At 47.4% G+C, this 27,077-nt stretch overlaps 1 protein-coding gene across 19 annotated transcripts in view; it reads right to left on the bottom strand.

Annotated features, from left to right (window-relative positions):
* Positions 1–27,077, bottom strand: part of clocka (clock circadian regulator a) — a 311,097-nt gene that overhangs the window by 89,439 nt on the left and 194,581 nt on the right. For all 19 annotated transcript variants that reach the window (XR_015074178.1, XR_015074174.1, XM_085970176.1 and 16 more), the window contains 3 exons: positions 7,364–7,477; positions 4,647–4,765; positions 4,415–4,497 (listed from right to left, as the gene is read on the bottom strand). Coding sequence is in view for 17 of the 19 variants with exons in the window: in XM_085970176.1 (XP_085826302.1) it covers positions 4,415–4,497; positions 4,647–4,765; positions 7,364–7,477 (316 nt within the window). In the remaining 2 variants the exon portion in view is untranslated. The remainder of the gene's footprint in view (positions 1–4,414; positions 4,498–4,646; positions 4,766–7,363; positions 7,478–27,077) is intronic.

Below are 27,077 nucleotides of genomic sequence, written 5' to 3' on the forward strand. Positions count from 1 at the left end.
AAATCCAAGTTGACTGCCCAATCTTACTATTAGTTTTTAAGTGCCCAGTTATTGCATCCTTTATAATAGATACCAGCATTTTCCCAACTACTGATGTGAGGCCAACAGGTCTGTAGTTCCCCGTTTTCTCTCTCCCTCCTTTCTTAAATAGCGGGGTTACATTTGCTATCCTCCAATGTTCAGAAATCTTACAATTAGCATATATTAGTGAACACTACTGCATTAGTTATGTTTTCTAACAGATTATTAGATTTGGGGCATTTGATAAAATATTACACAAACTTTTGATATTTCCTGATGCAAAAATCAGGTTAACATTTGTAGCAGCCACTCATATTAGATTAACTTTTATTTTGAAAACTTATTTTTTTTAACGTAAGGATTTCAAATAAAGTATAACACATTTTACTCCTTGCTGAGCAACATCTCTATGATTTAAGCATGTTCATTTAAATTAATATACTTCTGTTAGTGTATGTACAGATATCAAGATCCAGCATAAATCTAATCAGTATATCAACTCAACGTCAGAATACCATACTTGAAGTAGCTTGGAGGTTAAGTTGCCAGAGCATTAGAACCATTTCCCATCTTTTTCTTCCATTTCACACATTTTTCTTTCACTTTTTCATTCTTTTTAAACCAACTGCCAATGTCCTCTATGTTCTATTTCCATTTTAGATCATTTTTATTTGTTCCTAAACTTCAGCTTGAATATTTTATGATCTCTGAACTAAAGTGGTTGAGAGTTAACAATTGAGGCAACAAATAGTAATGCCTGTAAAACCCGATCATTAAAATACAACAACAACTACTTATATATATACCTAAAACATCCCAAGGCACTTCACAGGAGCGTTATAAAACAAAATTTGACACCGAGCCATATAAGGAGAAATTAGGGCAGATGACCAAAAGCTTGGTTAAAGAGGTAGGTTTTAAGGAGCATCTTAAAAGGAGGAAAAAGAGGTAGAGAAGAGGGGATGTTTAGAGGGAATTCCAGAGTTTGGGGCCTTGGCAGCTAAAGGCACAAAGGCACAGCCACCAATGGTGGAGTGATTAAAATCAGGGATGTTCAGGAGGCCATAATTAGAGGAGCGCAGATATCTTGTGGGGGGGGGCGCGTCGGGGGCGCGTTTGAGCTGGAGGAAATTACAGAGATAGGGAGGGGTGAGGCCATGGAGGGGTTTGAAAACAAGGATGAGAATTTTAAAATCAAGGCGTTGCTTATCCGGGAGCCAATGTAGGTCTGCAAGCACAGGGGTGATATGCGAACGGGACTTGATGCGAGTTAGGACACTGCAGCAGAATTTCGGATGACCTCAAGTTTAAGTAGAGTAGAACATGGGAGGCCAGCCAGGAGTGTGTTGGAATAGTCAAGTCTAGAGGTAACAATGGCATGGATGAGGATTTCAGCAGCAGATGAGCTGAGGCGGGGCGGAGTCGGGCAATGTTAGAGGTGGAAATAGGCGGTCTGAAGCTCATTTCAGGATCAAATATGACACCAAAGTTGTGAACAGTCTGGTTCAGCCTCAGACAGACACTAGGGAGAGGAATGGAGTCAGTGGCTAGGGAATGGAGTTTGTGGCGGGGACCAAAGGCAATCACTTCGGTCTTCTCAATATGCTCCATAGTCTGAACACATAACCACATTGTTTTTTATATGTACTTACTTTTTCTTCACAACTAATGATACGGTCTATGCGGTATTGTCTTTATAGAATCATAGAATGGTTACAGCACAGAAGGAGGCCAGTCGAAGCAGTGCCAGCTCTCTGCAAGAACATGTCAGCTAGTCCCACACCCCCGCCCTTTTCCCATAGCTCTGCAAAAAAAAAATCTCTTTCCAGGTACTTATCCAATTCCCTTTTGATAGTTACGATTGAATCTGCCTCCACCACCCTTTCAGGCAATGCATTCCAGATCATAACCACTCGCTGCGTAAAAACATTTTTCCTCATGTTGCCTTTGGTTCTTCTGCCAATCATCTTAAATCTGTGCCCTCTGATTGTCGACTCTTCCGCCAATGGGAACAGTTTCTCTCTATCTCCTCTGTCAAGACCCCTCAGGATTTTTAACACCTCTATCAAATCTCCTCTCAACCTTCTCTGCTCTAAGGAGAACAACCCCAGCTTCTCCAGTCTATCCACGTAACTGAAGTCCCTGGAAATATTCTCGTAAATCTTTTCTGCACCCTCTCTGAGGCCTTCACATTCTTCCTAAAGTGTGGTGCGCAGAATTGGACACAATACTCCAGTTGAGGTCGAACCAGTGTTTTATAAAGGTTCATCATAATTTCCTTGTTTTTGTACTCTATGCCTCTATTTATGAAGCCCAGGATCCCATATGCTTTTTTAACTGCTTTCTCAACCTGCCCTGCCCTGCCACCTTCAAAGATTTGTGTACATATACCCTCAGGTCTCTCTGTTCATGCACCCCCTTTAGAATTGTACCCTTTAGTTTATACTGCCTCTCCCAAAATGTATCATTTTGCACTTTTCTGCATTAAATTTAATCTGCCACATGTCCGCTCATTCCACCAGCCTGTCTATGTCCTCTTGAAGTCTATCACTCTCCTCCTCACTGTTCACTATACTTCCAAGTTTTGTGTCATCTGCAAATTTTGAAATTGTGCCCTGTATACCCAAGTCCAAGTCATTAATATATATCAAGAAAAGCAGTGGTCCTAGTACCAACCCCTGGGGAACACCACTGTATACCTTCCTCCAGTCTGAAAAACAACCATTCTCCACTACTCTGTTTCCTGTCACTTAGCCAATTTCGTATCCATGCTGCCACTGTTCCTTTTATCCCATGGGCTTCAAATTTGCTGGCAAGCCTATTATGTTGCACTTTATCAAACGCCTTTGGCCAGCAACACAAACTCTATATACTACCCACCGATTCCATCCCCCTTCCTGGCCACTGTCTCAGGCTAAATCAGTCTATTTGCAATTTTGCCACCCTGATCAACCCTGAACTTAGCTTCCATCACAAAGACAACTTACATCCACTTCCGCAACACTGTCCACCTCTGTCCAATATTCCCTTTAATTTCTTTTTGGGTGAGTTGCCCCTTTAAGGGGCTGCGCAGCCCATTCAAAATACCACACATACATGGTTTTTCCTATTTAAAAGCTGGTGAACTGGCTACACGGGAGCTGCACAGCCACGCAGCTTCAAGTGAACATTGCCTCTGTCCCTCCCTCAGTTTACCTACTGCGGAAACCCTCAAATGACTTGATTACTCTAATGTTCTCCCAGCCAGCCTCCCATTCTCCATCCTCCGCAAACCAGCACATTCAAAACTCTGTCGTTAGTATCCTAACCAACAGCAGGTCCCACTCACCCATCAACCACATCCTTGCTGATCTACGTTGGCGCTTGCCACCCCCACCACCCCACCCAACAACTCAAATTTAGAATTCTCATCCTTCTGTTTAAATCCTGTCTTTACTTTGCCCTTCCCTATCTCTTCAACGTAACAGTAGCCCCTCCCCCAACCGGAACTCTCCATTCTTCTGACTCTGTCTTCTTGTGTATCCACCCCATCCCTTTGCCTCACTATTGGCGTTTTCAGCCACATAAGCCCGACTCTGGACTTCCCTTTCTGAACTCCTCCATCTCCCCGTCTTCCTTTAAGATCTTCTTTAAAATCCATATCAAATCAATTCAATTTTATTTGCCATATGTAACTAGTACAATGGACTGCTTACTCCCCGTAGGGACACGTCAGCTATTCTTACAGCGCCGTGTTCAGAAAGTCAATTCTTTGGCATCACGATGTCCCTCAGCCGCTCCGTCCTCCTCGTCCTCCTCCTCACTGTTGCCGCCTCGGCTCCACGTGTGGTGGCCTGCTTCTCCCGCTCACCCTCTGACCACCATTCCCAGCTCCCCTCCTTCCAGTCGGACTGCGAGTCGTCGTGGCTGCTGCTGCTGCTCGATGCGCTGCGCTGCCTCCGCCCGACTCGCCGAACACATCCTCCGGTCGCCGCGGCCTCCACCTCACCGTCGCCGGCTCCACGGTCCGACGGCCCGGGGCCTGCTTCTCCCGCTTCTGGTCCAGCCTCTGGCTGCCATGCTCGGCTCCCCTCCTCCCAGTCGGAATGCCTTCCCGCTGAGGAGCTGCCGGCCGACGAGCTCTAGCGGGTCGACGTGGCTGCTGCTGCTGCTCGATGCGCTGCGCTGCCTCCGCCCGACTCGCCAAACACCTCGCTCCGGTTGACAAAGCTTGTGATCGCATCTCCTAATGACTCCTTTAGCTCAGTATTCCCCCCCACCACCAACCCTTGCTTCTGTGAAGTACTTTGGGACATTTTTCTTTGTTAAAGGCACCATATAAATGCGAATTGTTTTGAATTGTTACTCACATCCTCTTAAATAAGATTTTTTTTTTTTTAATTAGAGAACACACCTGTGATCTAGAAACAAGAACTTCCACTCTAAGCTGTGTCTTGATGTAAATTCTTCATTTGGTTCTTCAATGGTGCACATTTCCTATATTTAAAAAATAAACAATTTGAGGAAATATTGCCTTTACGCAAAAACAGAACAGCTAAAAATCACTTGTACATTTATATTATAAAATTGGCAAGCAAGCATACTGTAGAACCAAAATCAGAAAAAATTTCATTAGTATACAATACCTTAATAAATTGTGGTGTGGCTAATCTGACAGTTGCTACAAAGCAAGCTCTTTCTTCGTAAGTTGGCTTTAGTGACCGTTGTATAACTCCTTCAAAACCATTTTGTGTAGAACTAGGCACTGAATGAGATAAGCAGTCATAACTTGACAGTTTGTGAAAAAGAATAAAACTTCAGTAAAAGATAGTAAATGAAAAATTCTAAATAATGTTAAAAAAAGGAGTCTCGCCATCAGGAGCACTTTTGAAAACCAGTTAAAAAAAATCACTAATTAACATTTTTGTTCTACCCACTTTGGTTCTGGAATAGTGTGCAATTTTCGGTACCCTTGCTTCAAAGGGATGTCAATGTCTTGAAGGGAATTCAGGGAAATAGTATGATTTCAGGACCTAGGGTTATATATTGTGCAGAGATTCAGATAATTTGTTTTCATTGGAGGAAAGAAGATTGAGAAAGGATATTATCTAAGTCTTTAAAATGCTGAGTGATATAGATAATATAGATGTATGTCATTATTTAATTTGAACAATGAGCACAAAATTAAACACAGGTTTAAAACCGACAAACTTTTAGCAAGATTATAGGTGGGAGGTGATGTGACATGGTGCGGGAGGGAGAGGAATCGCTGAGGGCTGAAGGGTGCATTTTCTAAGGGTTGCAGGGAAAATGAGGCCTGTAGCCCTCAGTGGCTCCCTTCTTATTCCTTCCGCCATCACTTGTGCTCAATGCCCCCCGTAAGCTGCACTGCCTCCTGCGCTGCCTGCCTACCCCAATGCGCGGCCTATTCAAATATCTACAATGTAAAAGCCGGTGAGTGGCCTGTGCGGGACCTCTCAGACCACTGCGCGGCCGCTAACACGCCTTTAGGGAACTCTGCTTGTGCTCTCCCCCAGCCTCTCTCTTCCATGGTGCTCCCTACAGCTTTGCCTTACCACTACTCGCTCCCTTTCCTATCATCACCTCACTACCATTACTCACTCCCATTGCTACCCCTACCATTCCCCTTTGAACTATTTATCCAACCTCTATACGCCCTCTCTCGCTCTACTGCCTTGGCTCAGTGGTAGCACTTTCGCCTTCGCATCAGAAGGCTGTGGGTTCATTCCCCACTCCAGAGACTTGAGCGCATAATCCAGGTTGACACTTCAGTACAGTATTCTTTTTGCCTTGTAGGAATATATCTATTTTATACTCTATTCATCTCATCTCACATTTAAAGATTTTCCACTGCTGACCTGTCAATCTGCTTACTAAGTTTACTGTCCAGTTAACTTGGGCCAGCTCTCATCTTATGTCTTGGAATTTTGCCTTTTTTCCATCAAGCACCCATATCTTTGAATCTTCAGTATCCTTTTCTATTCTTACATCGAATTTAGCTATGTTCTGGTTACTATTACCCAATTGTTCTCCTACTCTCATTAAGTTATTTACGCCACTAGAGCTAAATTAAGAACTGCTTCTATCCTTGCTGGGCTAGAAACATAATGATCTGGGAAGCACTCCTGGTGTATTCTACTTTGACCATATGCATTATCTTTATTCCAGCCTATATTTGGACAGTTAAAATGACCTATTACTGCCCTTTTAACATATCTCTCTCAACTATCTACAGATCTCCTCCTCTATCTCGTCTCCACTGTTTGGTGGTCTGTAATGCACATGGGAAAACATTACCATTTCCTTCCCCTTCCCATTTCTTAACTCTGTTCACAAACTCTGTTCATATGGATTCTGTCTTAAGGCAACCTATTGTGACAGAAACTACAACCCGACTTATTTCTCCCCCTCTCGATCTCTCCTGAAAATGTTACAAGGAATATAAATTTCTATATCCTGTCCAAACCTAAGGCACTTCTCAGTTACAGCTACATTATTAGTGCTTCTAATTCTCCAATTCTGTTTTGAATGCTTTGTGTATTCACATACAAACCACTTAACCCTGACTCCAATTATTTAGTATGTTGACTTTTATTCTTTTTCCGGGCTTTCTCATTTATCTTTTTGCATTCCCTTGACTCTTCTACAAATGTTTCTATCTCTCATTACCTCTTTCTTTCCCTTTATCCTATGAAAATATTTAAATTTTATTTCAGCTATGCTGTCTACTTCTATTCTAACAACTTTATTAATCATGTTGTCCCTCTCTGACAATCATTGAGAGAACTGGCTAAAACTAAATCTGAATTAATATTGGAAGGGAACTAAACAATTGGATATTGCTCAGATACTTCAGAATTTTGTTATTTTAACTATAGATGTTAATTCAGGTTTCGCACATGGTTGAGCATTTCAACACTCCAATCTAATTCCAACAATCCAGATATTACTAAAACACACACACACACGGAAAAAATGAAAATAAAAGACTACTGATCAGTTTGCATTTTGTTAGTTTAATTTTTCTTTTAAATACAAGTACTGATGGTGCTTGTCTTAAGTACACATTAGCAAAGAACCCCTCCCAACATGATATGCAACAGGGCTGATGATAAATAAGTACATGAGAAGTGAAATCTCACTGGAAAAAAGGCAAAATTCCAAGACATAAGATGGGAGCTGGCCCAAGTTAACTGGACTGAAAACATAAACCAGATCTTTGTATATTTTGTTTTTAAATCTCCTACAGATATTAATGCTCATCAAAACAGTGCAAGTATAAATGATGGTAAACATTACATAGAAATCAAATATGCTGATTAATTTTTTTTTAACAACTTACCATTATTCAGTGATTTTAAACTTCCTATGAATTTTACATATTCATATACAGGAGGTTCTTTCGGATCTATTGTTCCTCTTACCATATGGCAACAGAATTCTAGTTGATTGTTTGCTATAAAAAAGGAAAAAAATAAATTGTGAAAATTCCAGCCTCAGTCCTATAGAAAAAGTAAAAAGATTAGTGAAATGACCGACAGAAGCAAACAACCTCCTAAAGTCAAATTACCTGTCTTGCAAGCTAAGTTTCATTCTTATAATGGAAACATCCTCCACTTAACAGTAGTAACAAACTATAGTAAATACAGTAGTATATGGAAGGTGCTTCCATTTGAAGAATGACGATAATCCTACAAAGTTAACAATCCGAGGGCTAGATTTTCAGTTGCTAGCGCCAGCAGTTAGCGCCTTAAGAGAAGTGATTTTCGGGCGCTATGCGTGTAGCGCCCGTGCGCAGCGCAGTTTGCGCCCCGCCCCAAATTAAGTTGCCCGTTAGCGCCGGCGCCAAGTTTAGCGCCCGCCCGGATGCGCGCGCAGAAAATGACGTCACATCCTCGTGCAACGCCCTTTGTGCGCCCCGATTCCAAACTTCAGTCGGACCGCCCCATTGTGCGGCTGGCGGCCGGAGCGTTTGGAAAAAGGAACGCAACACAACCAGCGCGGGCCCCGGGGGGCGCAAATTAAAGGGGACGTGCTCTCCAGTATAAAGGCCAGCCTTTTTTCAGAAAACACTCTTGTGCAACGCATTTCTGGAGACACAACAAGGAGGATAGCTAACTGGTTTCAAGCAGCAAGAGCTCAGGTATTTTTGGACTCAGGCCAGAGCGCTGCAAGTGGCCTTTTGGAAATGTGAGTGTTTGCCAGGATTTGATGGGGGTTGCATGGGGTGCCAACGCGGAGCTGCAGCTCCATGTCCGTAGGGCTCGCAGACGCATTGTGAGAGGGGCAGCCCTGGCTAGAGGCAGAGGGGGCTACAGGCATCGGCCACGTAGGCCTTACCCAGTCAGGCTATACCGCCAGCAGCGCTCCTACCTAAACATGAGTGCCGCGCGATGTGTTAAAAGGCTCCGATTCCGAAAGGAGGTGATTGCAGAGATCTGCCACCTGCTTCGCCGAGATCTGCGGCCAAAGCTCAGGTGCAGGACGTCTCTGTCGGTGGAAGTGAAGGTGACGGTGGCATTGAACTTCTATGCCACCGGCTCCTTCCAATACGCTGCTGGGGACATAGCAAACATCTCCCAGTATGGCGCGCATCGCTGCATCCGCCAGGTGACCGAAGCACTGTTCAGAAGGAGAAGCCAATTCATCTCCTTCCCCATGGCCCTGGAGAGCCAGCATCAGCGCGCATTGGGATTTTCCAGACTCGGGGAATTCCCCTTGGTGCAGGGCGCCATTGACTGTACGCATGTGGCTTTGCGGGCCCCTCTGGAGCATGGCGAGCAGTATCGCAACAGGAAGGGCTACCATTCTCTGAATGTGCAGCTGGTGTGTGACCACAAGCAGCGCATCATGGCAGTCAATGCCAGCTTCCCAGGCAGCAGCCACGATGCCTTTATCCTGCGGCAGAGTACTGTGCATGACATGTTCCAGGCACAGCCTCCCCCAAGAGGATGGCTACTCGGGGACAAAGGCTATCCTTTGTGCACCTGGCTCATGACCCCGCTCCGCGCGCCCAGGACCGCTGCTGAAGAGGCCTACAACGAGAGCCATCAAACCACCCGCAACATCATCGAGCAAACTATTGGGGTCCTCAAGCAGCGGTTCCGCTGCCTTGATCGTTCCGGAGGAGCTCTCCAGTATTCGCCGGACCGGGTCTCCCAATTTGTGGTGGTTTGCTGCATGCTACACAACCTGGCTATCCGCAGGACTCAGGCACTGCCACCTGACGTTGGACCAGCACCTCAGGAGGAGGAGCAGGAGGAGCATGAGGAGGAGGAGGAGCAGGAGTACGTTCCCAGGAGGGAGCGACCAGGGCCAAGGGCCGCACGACGCCACCTTATTACACGGTACTTCTAAGCCCCCTGTCTGGGAATGGCCAGGGGCCATGAGGGAAGATGAATGCAGCCGCTCCGCAAGCCCTCAGCTGGCGAAGCCAACAAACACTAAGAAGAACAACCATGGAGACTGCATGAATAAAGATAATTATTTATTACACAAAAATGAAAAGCCCTTCCCACATGAATCCCCAAAAACAATAAACGGGCCCCACAAAAGACTCACTCCCACAAACTGGGGAGGAGTCACTCTACATTTCTTCAAACCGGGCCTCAACGTGCGGCAGTTGCTGCCCCGAACTCGCGCACACTGGTCGCCAGCGACTCGATGGCCTCAGGCATGCGCCCCACCACGCTCATGAGCTCCGTGTGGCGCCGGTCCGAATCCTCGGCCATCTTATCCAGCTTCCGCACCTCCTCCGAGGTGAAGGTGTCCGGACTGGAGTCGCGACTCTCCCGCTGGGGAGGAGGGGGCCGAACTAGGGGACCCTTGCCACGTTGGTGGCGGCGAGTGTGCCGATCAGCAGCACTCCCCTCTGATCCTTCCCCCCTTTGGGGGGAAGGCCGCGGGCCACGCGCACGGCTCCTGGGTGGCTGGACGCCACTGGTCCCAGAAGCTGCATTGCCCTGCGACAGTTCTTCCAGGCACTCGTCCAGTGAGGAGGTGTCAAGCATTTCCTCCTCTCCTGCGGGACGTGACTGTTCCCCCGATGGTCCGGCTTGCTCCTCCTCCTCCTCCTGCTCGGAGGTGCTGTCACTGGCAGCTTCAGGGTCCTGGTCGTCACCAGCTGAAAGCAGGAATGCACAAGAGTAGCTTCAGAGTGAGGAGACGGCGTCAGCGAGGGAGTTAGGACTGGTGGCATTCAGCGCATTGGTGGGACAGCGGCAAAGGAGGTAGCTCGGATGGGCCAGTGCGACGAGAGAGGGCCAAAAGGCGAGGTCCTTACCATTGCCGGGCAGTGGAGGGTCGGATACTCCGCACGCTGTGGGGACGATCACACGGGCTCCCATGAGCACACACACGCGCTCCTCCAGCCGAGTGAGCTTCTGCAGCTTGGCGCGGCCACCCCTGGCACGGGCCTGGCGATTAAAGGCTACTTTAGCCTGCAAGAGAAAGGACGGGCTGTAAGTGCGCAGTGTAGCCCTGATGTAGTGTGCACTGCCTCCCATGGTAGAATAGCTTGGCCAGAGTGAAGCCCTGATGTAGTGTGCACTGCCTCCCATGGTGGAATAGCTTGGACAGAGTGAAGCCCTGATGTAGTGTGCACAGCCTCCCATGGTGGAATAGCTTGGCCAGAGTGAAGCCCTGATGTAGTGTGCACTGCCTCCCATGGTGGAATAGCTTGGCCAGAGTGAAGCCCTGATGTAGTGTGCACTGCCTCCCATGGTGGAATAGCTTGGACAGAGTGAAGCCCTGATGTAGTGTGCACAGCCTCCCATGGTGGAATAGCTTGGCCAGAGTGTAGAGTGCCGAATGCCGAATGGCCAATTGATGCTCATGACTGTCCCAATGCTGCTGGCTGAGGGCTAGCCAATAGGACTTTCAGCTCCCTTTGCCCATCATGTCAGGTGTACATGCAAGAATGAGGAGGAGACTGGAAAGGGTACTCACCCTGACAATCCTGGTCAGGTCGTTGTATTTTTTACGACATTGTTTGTGGGTCCTGGGGGCATCGCCGGTGAACGTCACCCTCTGGGCGATCTGCTTCCAGGCTTTGGTGTAGTCGTGGTGGGTTGGATTCCTCCCACTCTCTGGGAACAAGATCTTGCGCCTCACCTCCAGAGCTGTGACCATTATGTCCAGATCACCCTCTGAGAAGCGCAGGGCACGCTGACGGGCCTTCTCTGGCGTTGCCATGACTCCCTGGGGCTGAGCAGCAGTGTTGAGGCCTCTTTGCAAGGCTGCAGTGTGCAGGGCGTGGCAGCAGACCAATTCGTCCCTTCCCCCTTTAAGAGCTGGTCGGCGCCACGGGGTCTGCTGTCAGTCCAAAAATGACCGCACCCGCGCTGCGCCCCGCCTGGGCGCTATCCCTCTGGACCGCCGGCTTAGCGCCTAAAGATAGTAGTGGAACGCCTCTTTTAGCGCTCCACCAACCTCTTAGGGCGAAGCCACTGAATTTCCGGCAACGGGGCGCTACTTTGGGACGGGCGCTAACTTCGGGCGGGCGCTAAGGTTAGCGCCCCAAAACTGCCTATACTGAAAATCTAGCCCCAACTTTCTTCCTTATTACAACATTCTACACACACCGCCAGGATTCTGAATTAATTAATGTCCTTTGAGGAGGGTACAGCTTTCAGACAAGATTAAATACCTGCATTCAAAATAAAGATATTAAAAATGCAAATCTTTTTTAGTAGCGAGCTCCAAATAATAGCGTTTGGTGAAAAGTGAGAGATGCGTCATATGGTAATTTTATATATGTTATTTAAATTAAACTGTTCAAGGCTGAATTAAAATTTTGACCTACTAAAAGTCAACTGCCTCTCAATATTTCCTACAACATGGTAGCCCACTAACCATTTGGTTAGTGAATGGGCCCAGAACAGTGTATGCTCTATATGAAATAAACAAATGGACAGAGCAAATAAATAATAATTATTTGAGAAATCATTATTTTAGGGAATAACCTAGAATCAAGTATTTACACTGATTTATTCTCATGCCAAATGAGGTGGAGTTAATCAATTACGATTGTCAGGAGTTCATTGACAACTGGACTGAAAAAAGACAAATCAGCGAAGTTGCTTCCCATATTAGGAATTTAAGGTCAAACGAATATAATAACTCAAAAGTGTGGGTATGTTAGCCTGCAATAAAGATTGAATTCAAAACCCACATGGGCACCAAAGAAAGTCTGATGGGGATAGTCTTCCGTAGTCCTTTCATAATGTGCAATGATTTCTGGTAGACAATCAGACAATAGATTAAACAATCCATGAATGCTATGGAGTTTTATTTCAAATCAAGATTTGAAAGAAGAGTTTCATCCTGTTACTACAGGAGAACTGCTTGGGTTCATTGCTCTAAAGTCTATTTGTGGTAGAGGTCCAAGAAACAAAGCGTGATTGAGAGCCAGGCCAATGGATGAAACAACCAGAGAAGGGATGCCAAATTTGTCCCTCCAGTTTTGTTTGGTGGTATATATCTGTATTTCATCTGAGAACTATGATTTCATTGGCTAGAAGACAAGAAGAATTTCCTCCAGTCAATTTCTTCAAGATATGAAAGAAATAGTATGAATCCTTCTCAGAACCTGTAGCAGTAAGACAAGACAGTTGAGTACCTGAGCCCAGTAAACCCTATCCGTAGAACAAAATTGAAAGAAGTCTTCAGTCAGAAGTATATTGCAAACTGGGTCTATAATTGAAAATGGAAAACTATGAACTTTAAGTGCATAGTCCACTCAGGAGGATATACCAATATACTTGATTCAAGGAGTTGGCAGATATACTGTTCATTCCAGTCAGCTGTTGGATTAATATTATTAGGGGATTCCATTACCAATCTGAAGACTGTCATTGAAGACAATGCAAGAACAAGTCCCTCACTAAAAGACCAAGTTAAACTGCCCTCAAATACAATCGATTGATGTGGCAAGAAGACTACTCCTAAATTCAAAAGCTTTCAAACAATGTGCTGTAAATGGCCTTCACTCCGAAAACATTTATTTTTAAGTACCCTGCCACAAAGCATGATATTAGAAACAACTAGGACTAATGAGGCAGAATGTTAACTACTGCAATAATCACAACCATCAGGTCCAGAATGCTTAAGTATTGCTCCAAGTTTGGAAATAGTCTGTGAGTAGTAAATGGTCTGGGTGTATTCACAGGGCAGTTAAAACCAGATGACTGTGAAACTAAGATTGGACAAAAGCTGACTTGAAATGTTGCTACATTTTTGAGAAATATCACTTCCCTAAAGGCAGTAGCTCTTTTTATGCTGTTTCTCTGAGGGTTTCTGCTGATCTCTCACTGAAGTTATGATGGGAGACTGGGTGAACCCCGTGGAATTTCAGGACCACCGAGTTTGACAGCGGTTCTTGGCGAATTTTAAATGGGAGCTGATACCTCAAGGAAATTTCAACTACAGAAAGGCACTTAAAAGGATATCCAAGAGCAAGTATCAAGTAACTTTCTTCCTCATACATGAAACTTGCAGAATTTCCCTATGTGGACGCATAGCTACAGGAAAATAGGAGATCATGAAGCACATCATTGTCAGTTAATATCAAGGGTAGGCTATCTGAATGATTTGTTGCATTATGATCATTCTGAACAACTTCCTTCTGAGTTTACTCAAATGCCACAGATCCAGAATTAGAATCCCTCTAATAGTTTTGGGACTGCAAACTATCAGGAATAAAGGCCGGAGTCTTTATCTTCGAGTCGGGTTTTGCGTAGTGGGTCAGGAACGCGATGTTCTGAGCAGCACGTTGTTCAGTGCAACTTTTACTTAAAGGCCCCAATTAAACCAGTCAGGCGCATTTCCCGGCCCAATTAAATGGAGAGGGTCTGATGACGTCATCGATGACCCATTTCCAGCATGGATATTTAAAGCAGCCTTGCACACATCTCATTTGAAGGTTGATGGAGTGTGCAGGGTCATTTCCAGAGGTCTGACTACTGTTACAAAGCTGATAAAAGTGTTGCTCATGGAGACACAAAGGCAGAGGGCCGCACCAAGGTTCAGTGATGCATCCCTCCATGTTCTGGTGTAGGCGGTGACAGTACACAGGGAAGTCGTCTTCCCTGCTGATAGGCGTAAAAGACCCCCTAAAAGAAACCAAAAAAGCATGGTTGGAGATCGCAGGAGGTCAGCAGCAGGGATGTTGTCAGGAGGACGTGGATCCAGTGCAGTAAAAGATTCAATGGCCCAGAAATTCGGGTCTCCACGGGTGAGTACGCACGGGGTACTCACCCGTAGGCCCAATGGAAGTGCCGGTTTCTTGTATGCACTGCGCATGCGCGGGAAACCGGCACTTCCGTTCCCCTGAACAAAGGGGTTCAGAGGTCGAACGCATGCGCAGGAGAGGCTGTGCGTGCGCATCGAACTTATATATATTTTTTTTTTTTTTTTTAAATACAGGGTAGGTCTCCAGAAGTTACACACATAAAAAGCAGTCACAAGGCCTGCTTTTTGCAAGGTAAGTGGTGAATTAATTAAAATTAAAACATTTTTCCCACAGGTTTATTATTTTTAAATACTTTAAAGAAAGGTAAGTTTATTTTTAGCCCCGTTGGAAAATAAAATTATTTTTTTCAAAAATTTAAATTATTGTTTAAAATAGTTATTTCATGTAATTTATAGTTTACTAGCTGAAGTGCCCGGCGGTGCCGAGGCTTTTTCGAGGGCATGTTGTTGTTGGAAGAGAGAGAGAGAGAGAGAGCGACTGGGGCGGGGAAGGGAAGGGGGGGGGAAGGGAAGGGGGGGAGGGAAGGGGGGGAGAGGGGGTGGGGAAGGGGAGGGGGGAGGGGGAAGAGGGAGGGAGGGCGGGCGGGGGGCCCCCCCCCCCGAGGGTCGCAGCAACCCCCCCCCCCCGAGGGTCGCGGCCCCCCCCCCCCCCCCGAGGGTCGTGCCCCCCCCCCCGAGGGTCGCGGCCACCCCCCCCCCCCCGAGGGTCGCGCCCCCCCCCCCCCCCCCGAGGTGAAGACCGCCGATTGCGGCTGTGTGAGACGGCCGGGGGGCCGGTTGCCAGGGTGACGCTTGACGCTCAGCAAGCCCCGCCCCCCGGCCGAGCCAGAGAGAGACGCCGCGTCTCAGCTCCTGCTGCGCGTGCACCCTAGCGGCGCTGGGCTGAGGCTCGGCCCTCCAGCCTTCGAGTGGGGCCGGGAGGTGCCTAGCTCAGGCGTGGGTGCGAAGGAGAAGCCGAGGCTTCGAGGCCTACCTGGAAAAACGGGGAAAGGTAGGAAAATTAATGAGATTAGATAAGTTAATTCATTTCTAAATCATTTTTTTAAAAAACAATATGTGTTTTAAAAGCAACGTTTTTTTTTTAAAGACGCAGAAAGCGGGAAAAAGAAAGGAAAAGTTTGGAATCAAGATGGCGGCGACTCACCTCGGTTCAGAACGATAAGGCCCGGCCACACACGCACCGATTGGCCTGGCGGCACACGCCAGCAACCCGCCGTATGATTGGTCGAGCTCGAGGTCACTCTGTCGCTAATGAGCAGATAATGAGATGCTAATGAGCGGAACGTTGAAGGTTTTTGGGATACCGCGGGCGCAATTTTAGCCCGGCCGAAACGTAAATACGCTTAAAACCGTCTCGGAAGCGTAAGCTTTCTTTGGAGGTAACGCGCGCGTAGGTACGCCCTGTAACTTTCGAGCGCATACCCCCCAGACGCACACGCGATGACAGACAGACAGACAGACAGAAGGACAGAAGTACCGATTTATATATATAGATTAAAAAAATGTGATAAAAAAAAAAAATTATTTGAAGATTTAGTGATGTTTTGGGGCTTATAGTATTTATAAGTTTGACATCCCTTCCTATCAAACTTATGAATGACGCATTCCCGGCTACCATTGGCTCTCCATGGCCCACGTGATCCCAGGGGACGCATCGAACTAACTGCGCCCCTGGGATACGCAAGCACTGCGCGCCGGCAGTTGGAGGAGGCCCAGGATCGCAATTCCATGGGGGCCCACAGCTCAACGGCCGGCACGCAAGATAAGTGCAGGTCGGGGGCTTACACCCGCGGGAAGCCCCCAACCCAAATTTCTGGGCCCATTTAATGATCTCATGAGATCAGGAAAGGCGAGTGCAATGCCACACTCACCTTCATCCTGATGTACCTGTCACCACATCCCCATCACTCTGCCTTCCCAAGCCTACTCCTGCTCATCATTCCTCACACCAACCTAATTTGCATGTCCACCCATCCCTCGCTGTCTATGTACATACTCACATCCCCATCTGACTAATCACCGACACTCATCCTCATCCTAATGCAATCATAACAAATAACACCACAGAAGGAGGCCATTTGGCAATGTCACGCCACTCCCTCATAGTCACCCTCTACAAATGTAACCCATCCATTCCTTACGCTCATTCCATCACTCTTCTTTCCCTTCTTGCAGAAGAGAGCCCAGAACAATAGGGAGAGACAGAGATCCGGAGGTGGCCCTCCAATATTCACACAATTGACTCCAGCATAGCAGGAGGCCCTGGCGATCTCTTAAGTTGCAGAGCTGCTAGCGGTAGGAGATGGAGAGGGGGACATCCCAGCCACCTGGTGACAGAAGTACATCTCATACAGCCACATGGCATACAACAGTCACTCATATGGTGACTGATGTCAGCAGCCAGTGAATTTTCATCATGTGCATAATGGTACTGTTACCCATTCTACATATAACACTTCTAAATCATCTCTTTACTCTCCCACAGGTCCATCAACTATCGCCCTCCCCACTGTCCAGCCGGAGGAGGACGACGACTCCTCAGAGGAAGCTCCAGCCTCTGAGGGTGCAGCATCAGCAGATCCAAGCGCACCCAGTACCAGCACAAATACGCACACCTCGGTGGGTCCCACGTGAGGTAGAGTAGTGTTGTCACCTGGTATCTCTCACTGCACAAGTAAGCAAGTGCAGATGCTGTTGACAGGGACAGCAGTGGAGACTCCTCGCCAGAGAGCGCAGGACGCTCCAAGCTCTGCTGAGCTGCGTTCAGGTGCTGAACCTCAGGGACCATCGCGAAAGAGGGTGATTTTTGAAGAGGCAGCAACAATTGCATGAGGCTCTGGCAGCTTTTGCAGCTGCATTGTCTGCAAATGCACAGAGAATGGAGGAGTCCATCTCCAACATGAGCACCACCATGTTGCAGGGGTTGGGGATGATGTGCTGTTCCATGGAAAGGATGGCCACCTGCGTGGAGCAGCAAATGCGCCAGTCACATGAGCACATGCTTGCTGTGAACAACAGATGGCAGACACTCAGACCTCATCTCTAGGAGGGATATAAACTTAGACTTGAGCGTTCATCGCCCCACTGCTGTGCAACCAGGTGCTCTCCAGCTCCTTGCTAGCAGGGAAGTCCCATGAGAGTGAGGAGGGCGAGAGGGGACATGGAAGTGGGGGCTCGTCTCAAAGCGCTCACACTTCTCCCCCATTGCCTCCCCCTCAGTCAGAGCCCCACATGCTTCCTCGGATCCCGATGGCCGAGTCTGCCCCTGCATAGTTGCAGGAGGAGTAGACTTTGGCGGGATCCTCAAAGGCTCAAAAACCCAGAGAACATCCACCAAAAGTGTCAAAGCAGTCGCAGCAGGGAAGTGAGCAGCCTGCCTCTACCTCTGCTGAAGCCACAGGGGTTGCACCTCGTAGAAGCACTTAGAAAAGAAAATAGACACAAAAGTAGATGCACAAGGGTATGCACATGGGTGTATGAACAAATATTAGTATTATGTTTCAGTTACTTTTATGACACAGATAAATGTATTTATTTGCACCACTTTCCGGTCTTGTCCATTTTTGCCTGCTACCTTGGAAGTGGCTTTGTCACTTGGAGTGAATGGCAAGACACTACTTAACCTCAAGCAATGGGGGTTTGGGTGAGAGGAATGGCTTGGTCATTGTAGGGATGCTTTATGGTTTTGTTGGAGGAGGGGGAACTTAATACAGCATGTGGCAGCCATATGGGTGCATTGGAGCAAGTTAAGTAAATCTGGCCATGATGAGGCCATCCCTGGCCGCAATGTGCGCCATTGCTGGTGCCATCTCCACCTCAGGTTCCTCCTCCTCTGAAGAAGCTGTGCGCTCTGCGTCTTGCTCTTCCTTCAGCTCCAATCCTCGCTGTTGCGTTATGTTGTGCAGCGCGCAGCAAACAATGATGATTCTGGAGACCCTGGCTGATGCGTACTGAAGGGCTCCTCCAGATGTCAAGGCATCTGAAGCACATCTGGTGGACATGTGGCTCTCATTATAATGCTCCTCACGTCTCATTACTTGGCTTCCTCAAGAGTGTCATCAGCCATGACTTCAGTGGATAGCTCTCGTCTCCAAGCAGCCAGCCAGTAAGTCTGTTTGGAGGTGGGAAGAGCTGAGGGAGGGTGGACTGGCGCAGCACGAAAGAATCAGGAGAGCTGCCAGGGAATCTGGCGCACAATGTATGATCTTTTTATGGTTGCAGACAAGCTGAACATTGAGAGAGTGGAAGCCCTTGCCGTTCACAAACACTCCTGGATGATGAGGGGTGCCTTGATGGCCACGTGTGCAGTCGATAACGCCCCAGCCAGAACCGCAAAGCCGAGCACCTGCTCAGTAACACTGGCTTCACCAGTGGCAAAGTTGACGTAATTGGCTGACTTGTCAAACATGGCATTGGTCACCTGGGTGTTGCATCTGTTGGCGGCCGACTGCGAGATCCCACAAATGTCTGCTGCAGATCCCTGAAAGGAGCCTGAGGCAAAGAAGTTGAGGGCGGTGGTGACATTGACAGCGACTGGTAAGGCGTGTTCACCAGGTCCTCTGGGCAGCAGGTCTTGTTCCAGCAAGCTACAAATGTCTGCAACAACCTAGCATGATTGCCTGAGCCTCCTGAAGCACTGCTGCTCAATCATGTCCAGGAAGCTCATCCTCTGCCTGTATACCCTGTGTTGGGGGTATTGCCTCCGGCACGGTCCAGCCATGTGCTGGCTCCCTCTCTCGTGTGGAGTATCAGGTCGCTGAGGAGAAGGCTGCTGTTGTGGTTGCTGCTGCTGCTATTGGTGCTGGGGCTCAGCTTGGTCCGATTCTGAGGTCCACGGTGAGAGAGCATAAGCGGCACCCATGCTGATGTAAAAGATGGCAGGTAAAGTGGAGATCAGAGGGCCAATCCCTCAATGTTGTGATAGTGACTGGCAATGTGGTGAGAGTGGCTTCCGAGGTTGCTGAAGTGACCTGTAAACTGCTGACAGCTAAATCTCTGCACAAAATTGAGTCAGCAAGAGCCTTTCCATTAGTCAAGTAATCAAGTGTAATGTGGGAGTATGTGTGTTTTTTTTTTTCCAGCTCTCAATTAATGGACTTGCATAATGGCCACAGAGTTTCCGCCTCCCCTTCACAGGCAAGGTTCCCGAGGTCAGTGATATCCATGCTCCTGAAGTTAAAGCCAAAAAGCTGGTGTTAAAAACCCTTGTAAGGGTCTCTCGACAAGCATTTAAGTACTTGAATGAGGTTGCCCACCTCTCCTGATCAGGTCCGTGGCACACCTTCAAACATGCCCGAGTTAAATGAGGAAGTCAGCTGGATGATGGTGGGTTCCCAATGTGCTGGCAATTTCAGTGATTTTGACTGCCGTCGGGCCCCCAAACCTGCACGCTCGGCAACAGGAAAATTCTGGCCAAAATCTCTTCCATAGGGTCTGCTGATACTTATCCTTTGAGATAAAAAAAATTATTCTCCTGGAGACCTGAAACTAGGTTATAAAAGAGCCCCCAACTCTGCTGAAAGACCATCTCCCAAGTCTAGATTGTTCTCCTCATTCATGTATCTAACAAAGGTACACTTACTGCTGTATCATGTGGTACCCAAATAGGGGGAGATTACAGTCTGCCTTCACCCCTCCCTCAGCCCATCTGCTGCTGAACCCTCATCCATGCATGTCGTCACAATCAGACTCGACTGTTCTAATGCTCTTCTAGCCGTTCACCCATCACCCTGGCCCTCACTAACCAGCATTGGGTCCTGGTCCCCCAATAGCTCAAATTTAAAACGCTTAGCCTTGTGTTTAACTCCTTCATGACCTCACCCCTCCCTATCTCTGTAACCCCCTGAACCACAGAACCACTCCCAGAACACTGCATTCCGCTGACTCTGCTCTCTAGTGCGTCCATTGGTGGCTGTGCCTTCAGTCATCTAGGTCCTGCGCTCTAGAATTCTCTTCCTAAATCTCTCCGCTTCTCCACCTTCTCCTTCTCCTTTAAAACCCTCCCAAAATCCGCTTCTTGACTACACTCCACTCTAGTGTCATGTTTATGACTTGCCATCCATTTTGTCCGAATACGCCTCTGTGAAACGTGTTCGGATGTTTTTCTGAGTTAAAGGCACTATATTAATGCAAGTTATTGTTGTTGCTATTGACTAAACACAATGGAAGCTATCAAAACTAGTGGGAGCACAAATGTCTGTTAACAACACTGCAGGTTATCTGACAATTCATAACCTCACTGGCACTGAAAATTAACTTTTAGAAGTGTGGGGTCTCATTCCTTCAGATTTTAATTATTGTTGGAGATTTAAATTTTACTTTTTTCTCTCTCTCTTTTATCTCTCTCTTAATCCCATCTTTCTTATCTCTCTTTATTTAAGTTCATCTTATCCATGAGGCCCACCTGCTGCTCCTTTGAATCTATTCCCACTAAACATCTGACCATCCATCTTCTCTTCCAGGCCCCCATGCAAGCTGACATTGTAAATGGCTCCCTCTCCTTTTAAAACCATCGTCATCCTGTACTGAAAAAACATCCCTCAACCTATCTGTCCTTGCAACTACCACCCCATCTCCAACGTCCCTTTCCACTGCTCTGTGCTGTCAGCCTGCTTGTCCTTTCTCCCTCATATGCTTATCTAGCCTCCCCTTAAATGCATCTATACTATTTGCCTCAACTACTCCCTATGGTAGTGAGTTCCACATTCTCACCATGCTCTGAGTAAAGAAGTTTCTTCTGAATTCCCTATTTAATTTCTTGCTGTCTATCTTATATTGATGATGGCCTCTAGTTATGCTCTTCCCCACAAGTGGAAACACTCTTTCTGTATGTACTCTATCAAAACCTTTCATAATTTAAAGACCTCAATTAGGTCACTCCTCAGCCTTCTTTTTTTTGAGAAAAAAAAGAGACCCAGCCTGTTTATCTTTTCCCGATAGGTATACCCTCGTATTTCGGGTATCATCCTTGTAAATCTTCTCTGCACCCTCTCCAGTGCCTCTATATCTTTTCAATAAAATGGCGACCAGAATTGTACATAGAAGTGTGGTCTAACCAAGGTTCCATATAAGTTTAGCTTAACTTCACTACTTTTCAATTCTATATCTCTAGAAATAAACCCTAGTGCATGGTTTGCTTTTTTTAATGGCCTTGTTAACCTGTGTTGCTACATTTAGTAATTTGTGTATTTGTACTCCAAAATCCCTTTGCTCCTCTACCCCACCCAGACTCGCACCTTCCAAGTAATAAGTGACCTCCCTATTCCTCCTACCAAAATGTAATAGCTCACATTTATCAGTGTTGAATTTCATTTGCCAATTATATGCCCATTCTGCAAGTTTATTAATGTCTTCCTGGAATTTGTTGTAGTCATTAACTATCCCCCCCAATTTGGTGTCATCTCTAAATTTAGAAATTGTGTTTTTGATCCCAAAGTTTAAATTATTAAATGGTGTGGGACCAGTACTGGGAAAAGAAGGTGCTGTACCGATGGGATAGGCTCCACCTGAACTGGAATGGGACCAGTGTCCTAGCGGAAAGAGTAAATAGGGAGGTCACAAAGGCTTTAAACTGGTAAGACGGGGGTGGGGGGAAAGGATCTACAAGAAATGAAACAAGCTTAAATATAAACAAACCAGGAAAGGAGAGCATGGGACATAATCCTAAGGGAGGACATAAATGGCCGAGGAATAAAGAGAGTTATAGAACAGAAGTCTAAAAAGATGGTTAAAAATAAAGTGCTATTACCTCGGGAGCCTACTGCCAACAAGAGCAGACGTCGACGACGAAGTCCAACACCGCCTTCAGTGTGCCAGTGCAGCCTTCGGTCGCCTGAGGAAGAGAGTATTTGAAGACCAGGACATCAAACCCGGCACTAAGCTCATGGTCTACAGGGCAGCAGTGATACCTGCCCTGCTGTATGCCTCAGAGACATGGACCATGTACAGCAGGCACCTCAAACCACTGGAGAGGTACCACCAACGCTGCCTCCGCAAGATCCTGCAAATCCATTGGCAGGATAGGCGCACCAACGTCAGTGTTCATGCTCAGGCCAACATCCCCAGCATCGAAGCTCTGACCACACTCAATCAGCTCCGATGGACGGGTCACATTGTCCGCATGCCCGATACGAGACTCCCAAAACAAGCGCTCTACTCGGAGCTCCGGCACGGCAAGAGAGCCCCAGGTGGGCAGAGGATATGCTTCAAGGACACCCTCAAAGCCTCCTTGAAAAAGCGTAACATCCCCACCGACACCTGGGAATCCCTGGCCCAAGAACGCACAAAGTGGAGGAGAAGCATCTGAGAAGGAGCCGAACACCTCGAGTCTCTTCGCCGGGAGAAAGCGGAAGCCAAGCGCAGGCAGCGCATGTCAACCCAAGCGCCCTACCCACCCGCCCCTTCAACCACCGTCTGCCCCACCTGTGACAGAGACTGTAGGTCCCGCATTCGACTAATCAGCCAACGACGACTCGAGTCTGGATGACCCTACGTCAGGTGGGGTTACATGTAGTGTGACATAAACCCAAGATCCCGGTTGAGGCCGTCCTCATGAGTGCGGAACTTGGCTATCAGTTCTGACGAACTCAGCACCCACGGACCAGTTGAACCAGGAACACTCCTCGCCACGATGGACGTCTCGGCACTCTACACCAGTATCCCCCACGATGACGGCATCGCTGCGACAGCCTCAGTACTCAACACCAACAGCAGCCAATCTCCAGACGCCATCCTACAACTCATCCGCTTCATCCTTGACCACAATGTCTTCACCTTCGACAACCAGTTCTTTACCCAAACACACAGAACAGCCATGGGGACCAAATTCGCACCCAAATACGCCAACATCTTCATGCACAAGTTCGAGCCAGACTTCTTCGCTGCACAGGACCTCCAACCAACGCTATACACCAGATACATCGACGACATTTTCTTCCTATGGACCCACGGCGGAGAATCACTGAAAAGACTACACGATAACATCAACAAGTTCCAACCCACCATCAAACTCACCATGGACTACTCCTCAGAATCGGTTTCATTCTTGGACACACGAATCTCCATCAAAGACGGACACCTCAGCACTTCACTCTACCGCAAGCCCACGGACAACCTCAGGATGCTCCACTTCTCCAGCTTCCACCCTAACCACGTTAAAGAAGCCATCCCCTATGGACAAGCCCTGCGAATACACAGGATTTGCTCAGACGAGGAGGAACGCGATGGACACCTACAGACACTGAAGAACGGGATATGACGCTCAACTCGTCGATCGACAGTTCCGACGGGCCACAGCAAAAAATTGCATAGACCTCCTCAGAAGACAAACACGGGACACAACCAACAGAGTACCCTTCGTCGTCCAGTACTTCCCCGGAGCGGAGAAACTACGCCATGTTCTTCGCAGCCTTCAACATGTCATCGATGACGACGAACACCTCACTAAGGCCATCCCCACGCCTCCACTACTCGCCTTCAAACAGCCGCCTAACCTCAAACAGACCATCGTTCGCAGCAAATTACCCAGCTTTCAGGAGAACAGCGACCACGACACCACACAACCCTGCCACGGCAACCTCTGCAAGACATGCCAGATCATCAACACAGATACCATCATCACACGTGAGGACACCACACACCAGGTACATGGTACATACTCATGTGACTCGGCCAACGTTGTCTACCTCATACGTTGCCGGACCTGCTGTGATTTCCAGCAAAAAAAATGTTGTTTTGTCTGTTTTTTGTTTTTCACACAGACCCCAGCATCTGCAACATTTGACACCTTGTGACCCCACCTCATTGTTCTTTGATGTAATGTTTTCCTGACTGACCTGTTTGGACACCATTCACACCTTTGATTGCTGCGATTATCTCTCTGCCGAGGTGTGATAAATGGCAGTTAGAAAGATTACCTGTAATCATCTGGCATTATTCTCTGACTATATAAGCTGTGTCTTTATGCATCTCTCCACTTCACCTGACGAAGGAGCAGCGCTCCGAAAGCTTGTGATTTCAAATAAAACTGTTGGACTATAACCTGGTGTTGTGTGACTTCTTACATTTGTCCACCCCAGTCCAACACCGGCATCTCCACACCATATTTAGAAAAGATAGAGTGGGAAAAAGGGGAGGTGGAGTAGCTGTACTTATTACAGATAACATAACTGCAGTAGAATAAAGTAACGCAGCCATCAGTAAGACAAAAATAGAATCCATGTGGATAGAGATAAGAGATAAAAAAGGATCAATCACACTAATAGGGGTAGTTTGCAGACCACCTAATAGTGGAAGGGAGGTGGTGGAAGAAATATGCAAACAAATTAAGGAAATGATTGAAAAAAAATAGAATAATCATCATGGGGTATTTCACCTACCCCAAAATTAATGGGCCAGAAGAGGTAGGTAAAGGGGATACGGGAATGGAATCCTACAAATAGTGTACAGGACTCCTTTCTAGCCCACTATGTTAGAAGCCAAAGAGAGGATTCACTACTGGTTCTAGTAATGGGGAATGAACCAGAGCAGATAAGAGAAGTAAAAGTAGGGCAACATCTAGGCAATAGTGACCATAATATAATACGGTTTCGGATAATAATTGAAAAGGACATAAGCATGATAAGCTAATTAAGGAGAGCCAACATGGATTTGTAAAAGGAAGATCATGTTTGACTAATCTAATTTAATTTTTTGATGAACAGGGAGGATTGATGAAGGGAATGCAATGGATGTTGTCTACATGGATTTTAGGAAGGCATTTGACAAAGCACCACATAGAAGGCTGGTTAACAAAATTGAGGCTCATGGAATAGTTGGGTCAGTGACAGCTTGGATAAGGAATTAGCTTAAGGACAGAAAACAGCGAGTTGTGGTAAATGGCTGTTTTTCAGACTGGAGGGTGGTAGACAATGGTGTTCCCCAAGGGTCAGTGCTGGGGCCACTGCTTTTTTTGATATATATATGACCTGGATATTGGAATACAGAGTAGAATTTCTAAATTTGCTGATGACACCAAACTTGGGGTGTTGCAAACAGTGAGGATGATACCAATTGACTGCAACAGGACATAGAAAGGCTAGCAGAATGGGCAGACAAGTGGTAGATGGAATTTAATGCAGAGAAGTGTGAGGTGATGCATTTTGGCAGAAGGAACAGGGAGAGGCAATATACACTTAATGGCACAGTTTTAAAGAGTGTGCAGGGACAGAGGGACTGGGAGTTAATGTGCATAGGTCCCTGAAGGTGGCAGGACATATTGAGAGAGTGGTTAGCAAAGCATATGGGATCTTGGGCTTCATAAATAGAGTTATTGAGTAGAAAAGTAGAGAAGTTATGCTGAACCTTCATAAAGCACTGGTTAGGCCACAACTGGAGTATTGCGTCCAGTTCTGGTCACCACACTTTAGGAAGGATGTGAAGGTCCTTGAGTGGGTGCAGAGGAGATTTACCAGAATGGTTCCGGGGATGGGGAATCTTAGCTACAAGGACAGGTTGGAGAAGCTGGATTTGTTTTCATTAGAGCAAAGGAGGTTAAGGGGTGATTTGATAGAGGTGTACAAGATTATGACGGTTTTGGATAGGCTAGATGGGGAAAGGCTGTTCCCACTATTTGATGGTACAGGTAGACTATCCTTTATCCGAAAACCTCGGGACCAGCCGAGTTTCGGATAAAGGAAAATTTCGGATTTCGGAAGGTGGGTCGGCGGGGGTCGTGCGCATGACTTACGCTGACACTCAGCGTAAGTCAGTCGGGGTCGGCGGGGGTCGGGGCCGGCGGGGTGGTCGGCGGTTGTCGGGGCTGGCGGGGGGGTCGGCGGTTGTCGGGGCCGGCGGGGTGGGTCGGCGGTTGTCGGAGCTGGCGGGGTCGGCGCCGGCGGGGTCCGCGGGGGGGGGGGGGGGTCAGCGGTTGTCGGGGCCGGCGGTTGTCGGGGCCGGCGGGGGCCGCGGCAGTTGGCGGGGTCGGCGGTTGTCGGCGGGGGCCGCGGGGGTCGGCGGGGGGTCGTGCGCACGACTTACCCTTTATCCGAACTTCCGAAACCGGAACCCTCTAAAAACCGAAGGTTTTTTCGTTCGTACGCACGACTTACGCTGAACAAAAAAACCTTCGGTTTTTAGAGGGTTTCGGTTTTCGGAAGTCCGGATAAAGGGTAGTCTACCTGTACAAGGACTAGGGGACACAGATTTAAGGTTTTGGGCAAAAGATACAGGGGGGGATGTAAGGAAAAACTTTACGCAGCGAGTGGCGAGGACCTGGAACTCATTGCCGACGGAAGTGGTGGAAGCGGAGACACTCAATGTTTTCAAGGGGAGACTGGATAGGTACTTGAGGGAAATAAACTTGCAGGGCTACGGGGATAGAGCAGGGGAATGGGACTGACTGGATTGCTCTAGAGAGCCAGCACGGACTCGATGGACCGAATAGCCTCCTTCTGTGCCGTTATGACTCTATGACAAAGACCAGGGTAATAGATGGGAGAAAAACTAATTTTGAGGGCCTGAGAAAGGAACTTGGGAAAATAAAATGGACGATAATATTGGCAAACAATGATGTAGAATAGCTATGGGAAACATTTAAAACGATGTTCAACAGAGCTCAGTAAAAATATATTCTGCTAAAAAACAGGAACAAACTAAACATTAATGAGACACCATGGATGATAAAGACATAAGGGAAAAATTGAGGGTAAGGGACATACACTAAGTGTATGGACCGTGGAGGACAGCAAGACGTGGGAGAATATAAAGAGACTAGGAGAGAAGTCAAAGAAACAATTAGGAAGGCAAAGAGGAACTATGGAATTAACTTA

The sequence above is a fragment of the Somniosus microcephalus genome, chromosome 2 (assembly GCF_052327205.1).
Source record: "Somniosus microcephalus isolate GS21.2 chromosome 2, FLI_Smic_1.0, whole genome shotgun sequence".
In the NCBI taxonomy this organism is placed as follows: domain Eukaryota; kingdom Metazoa; phylum Chordata; class Chondrichthyes; order Squaliformes; family Somniosidae; genus Somniosus; species Somniosus microcephalus.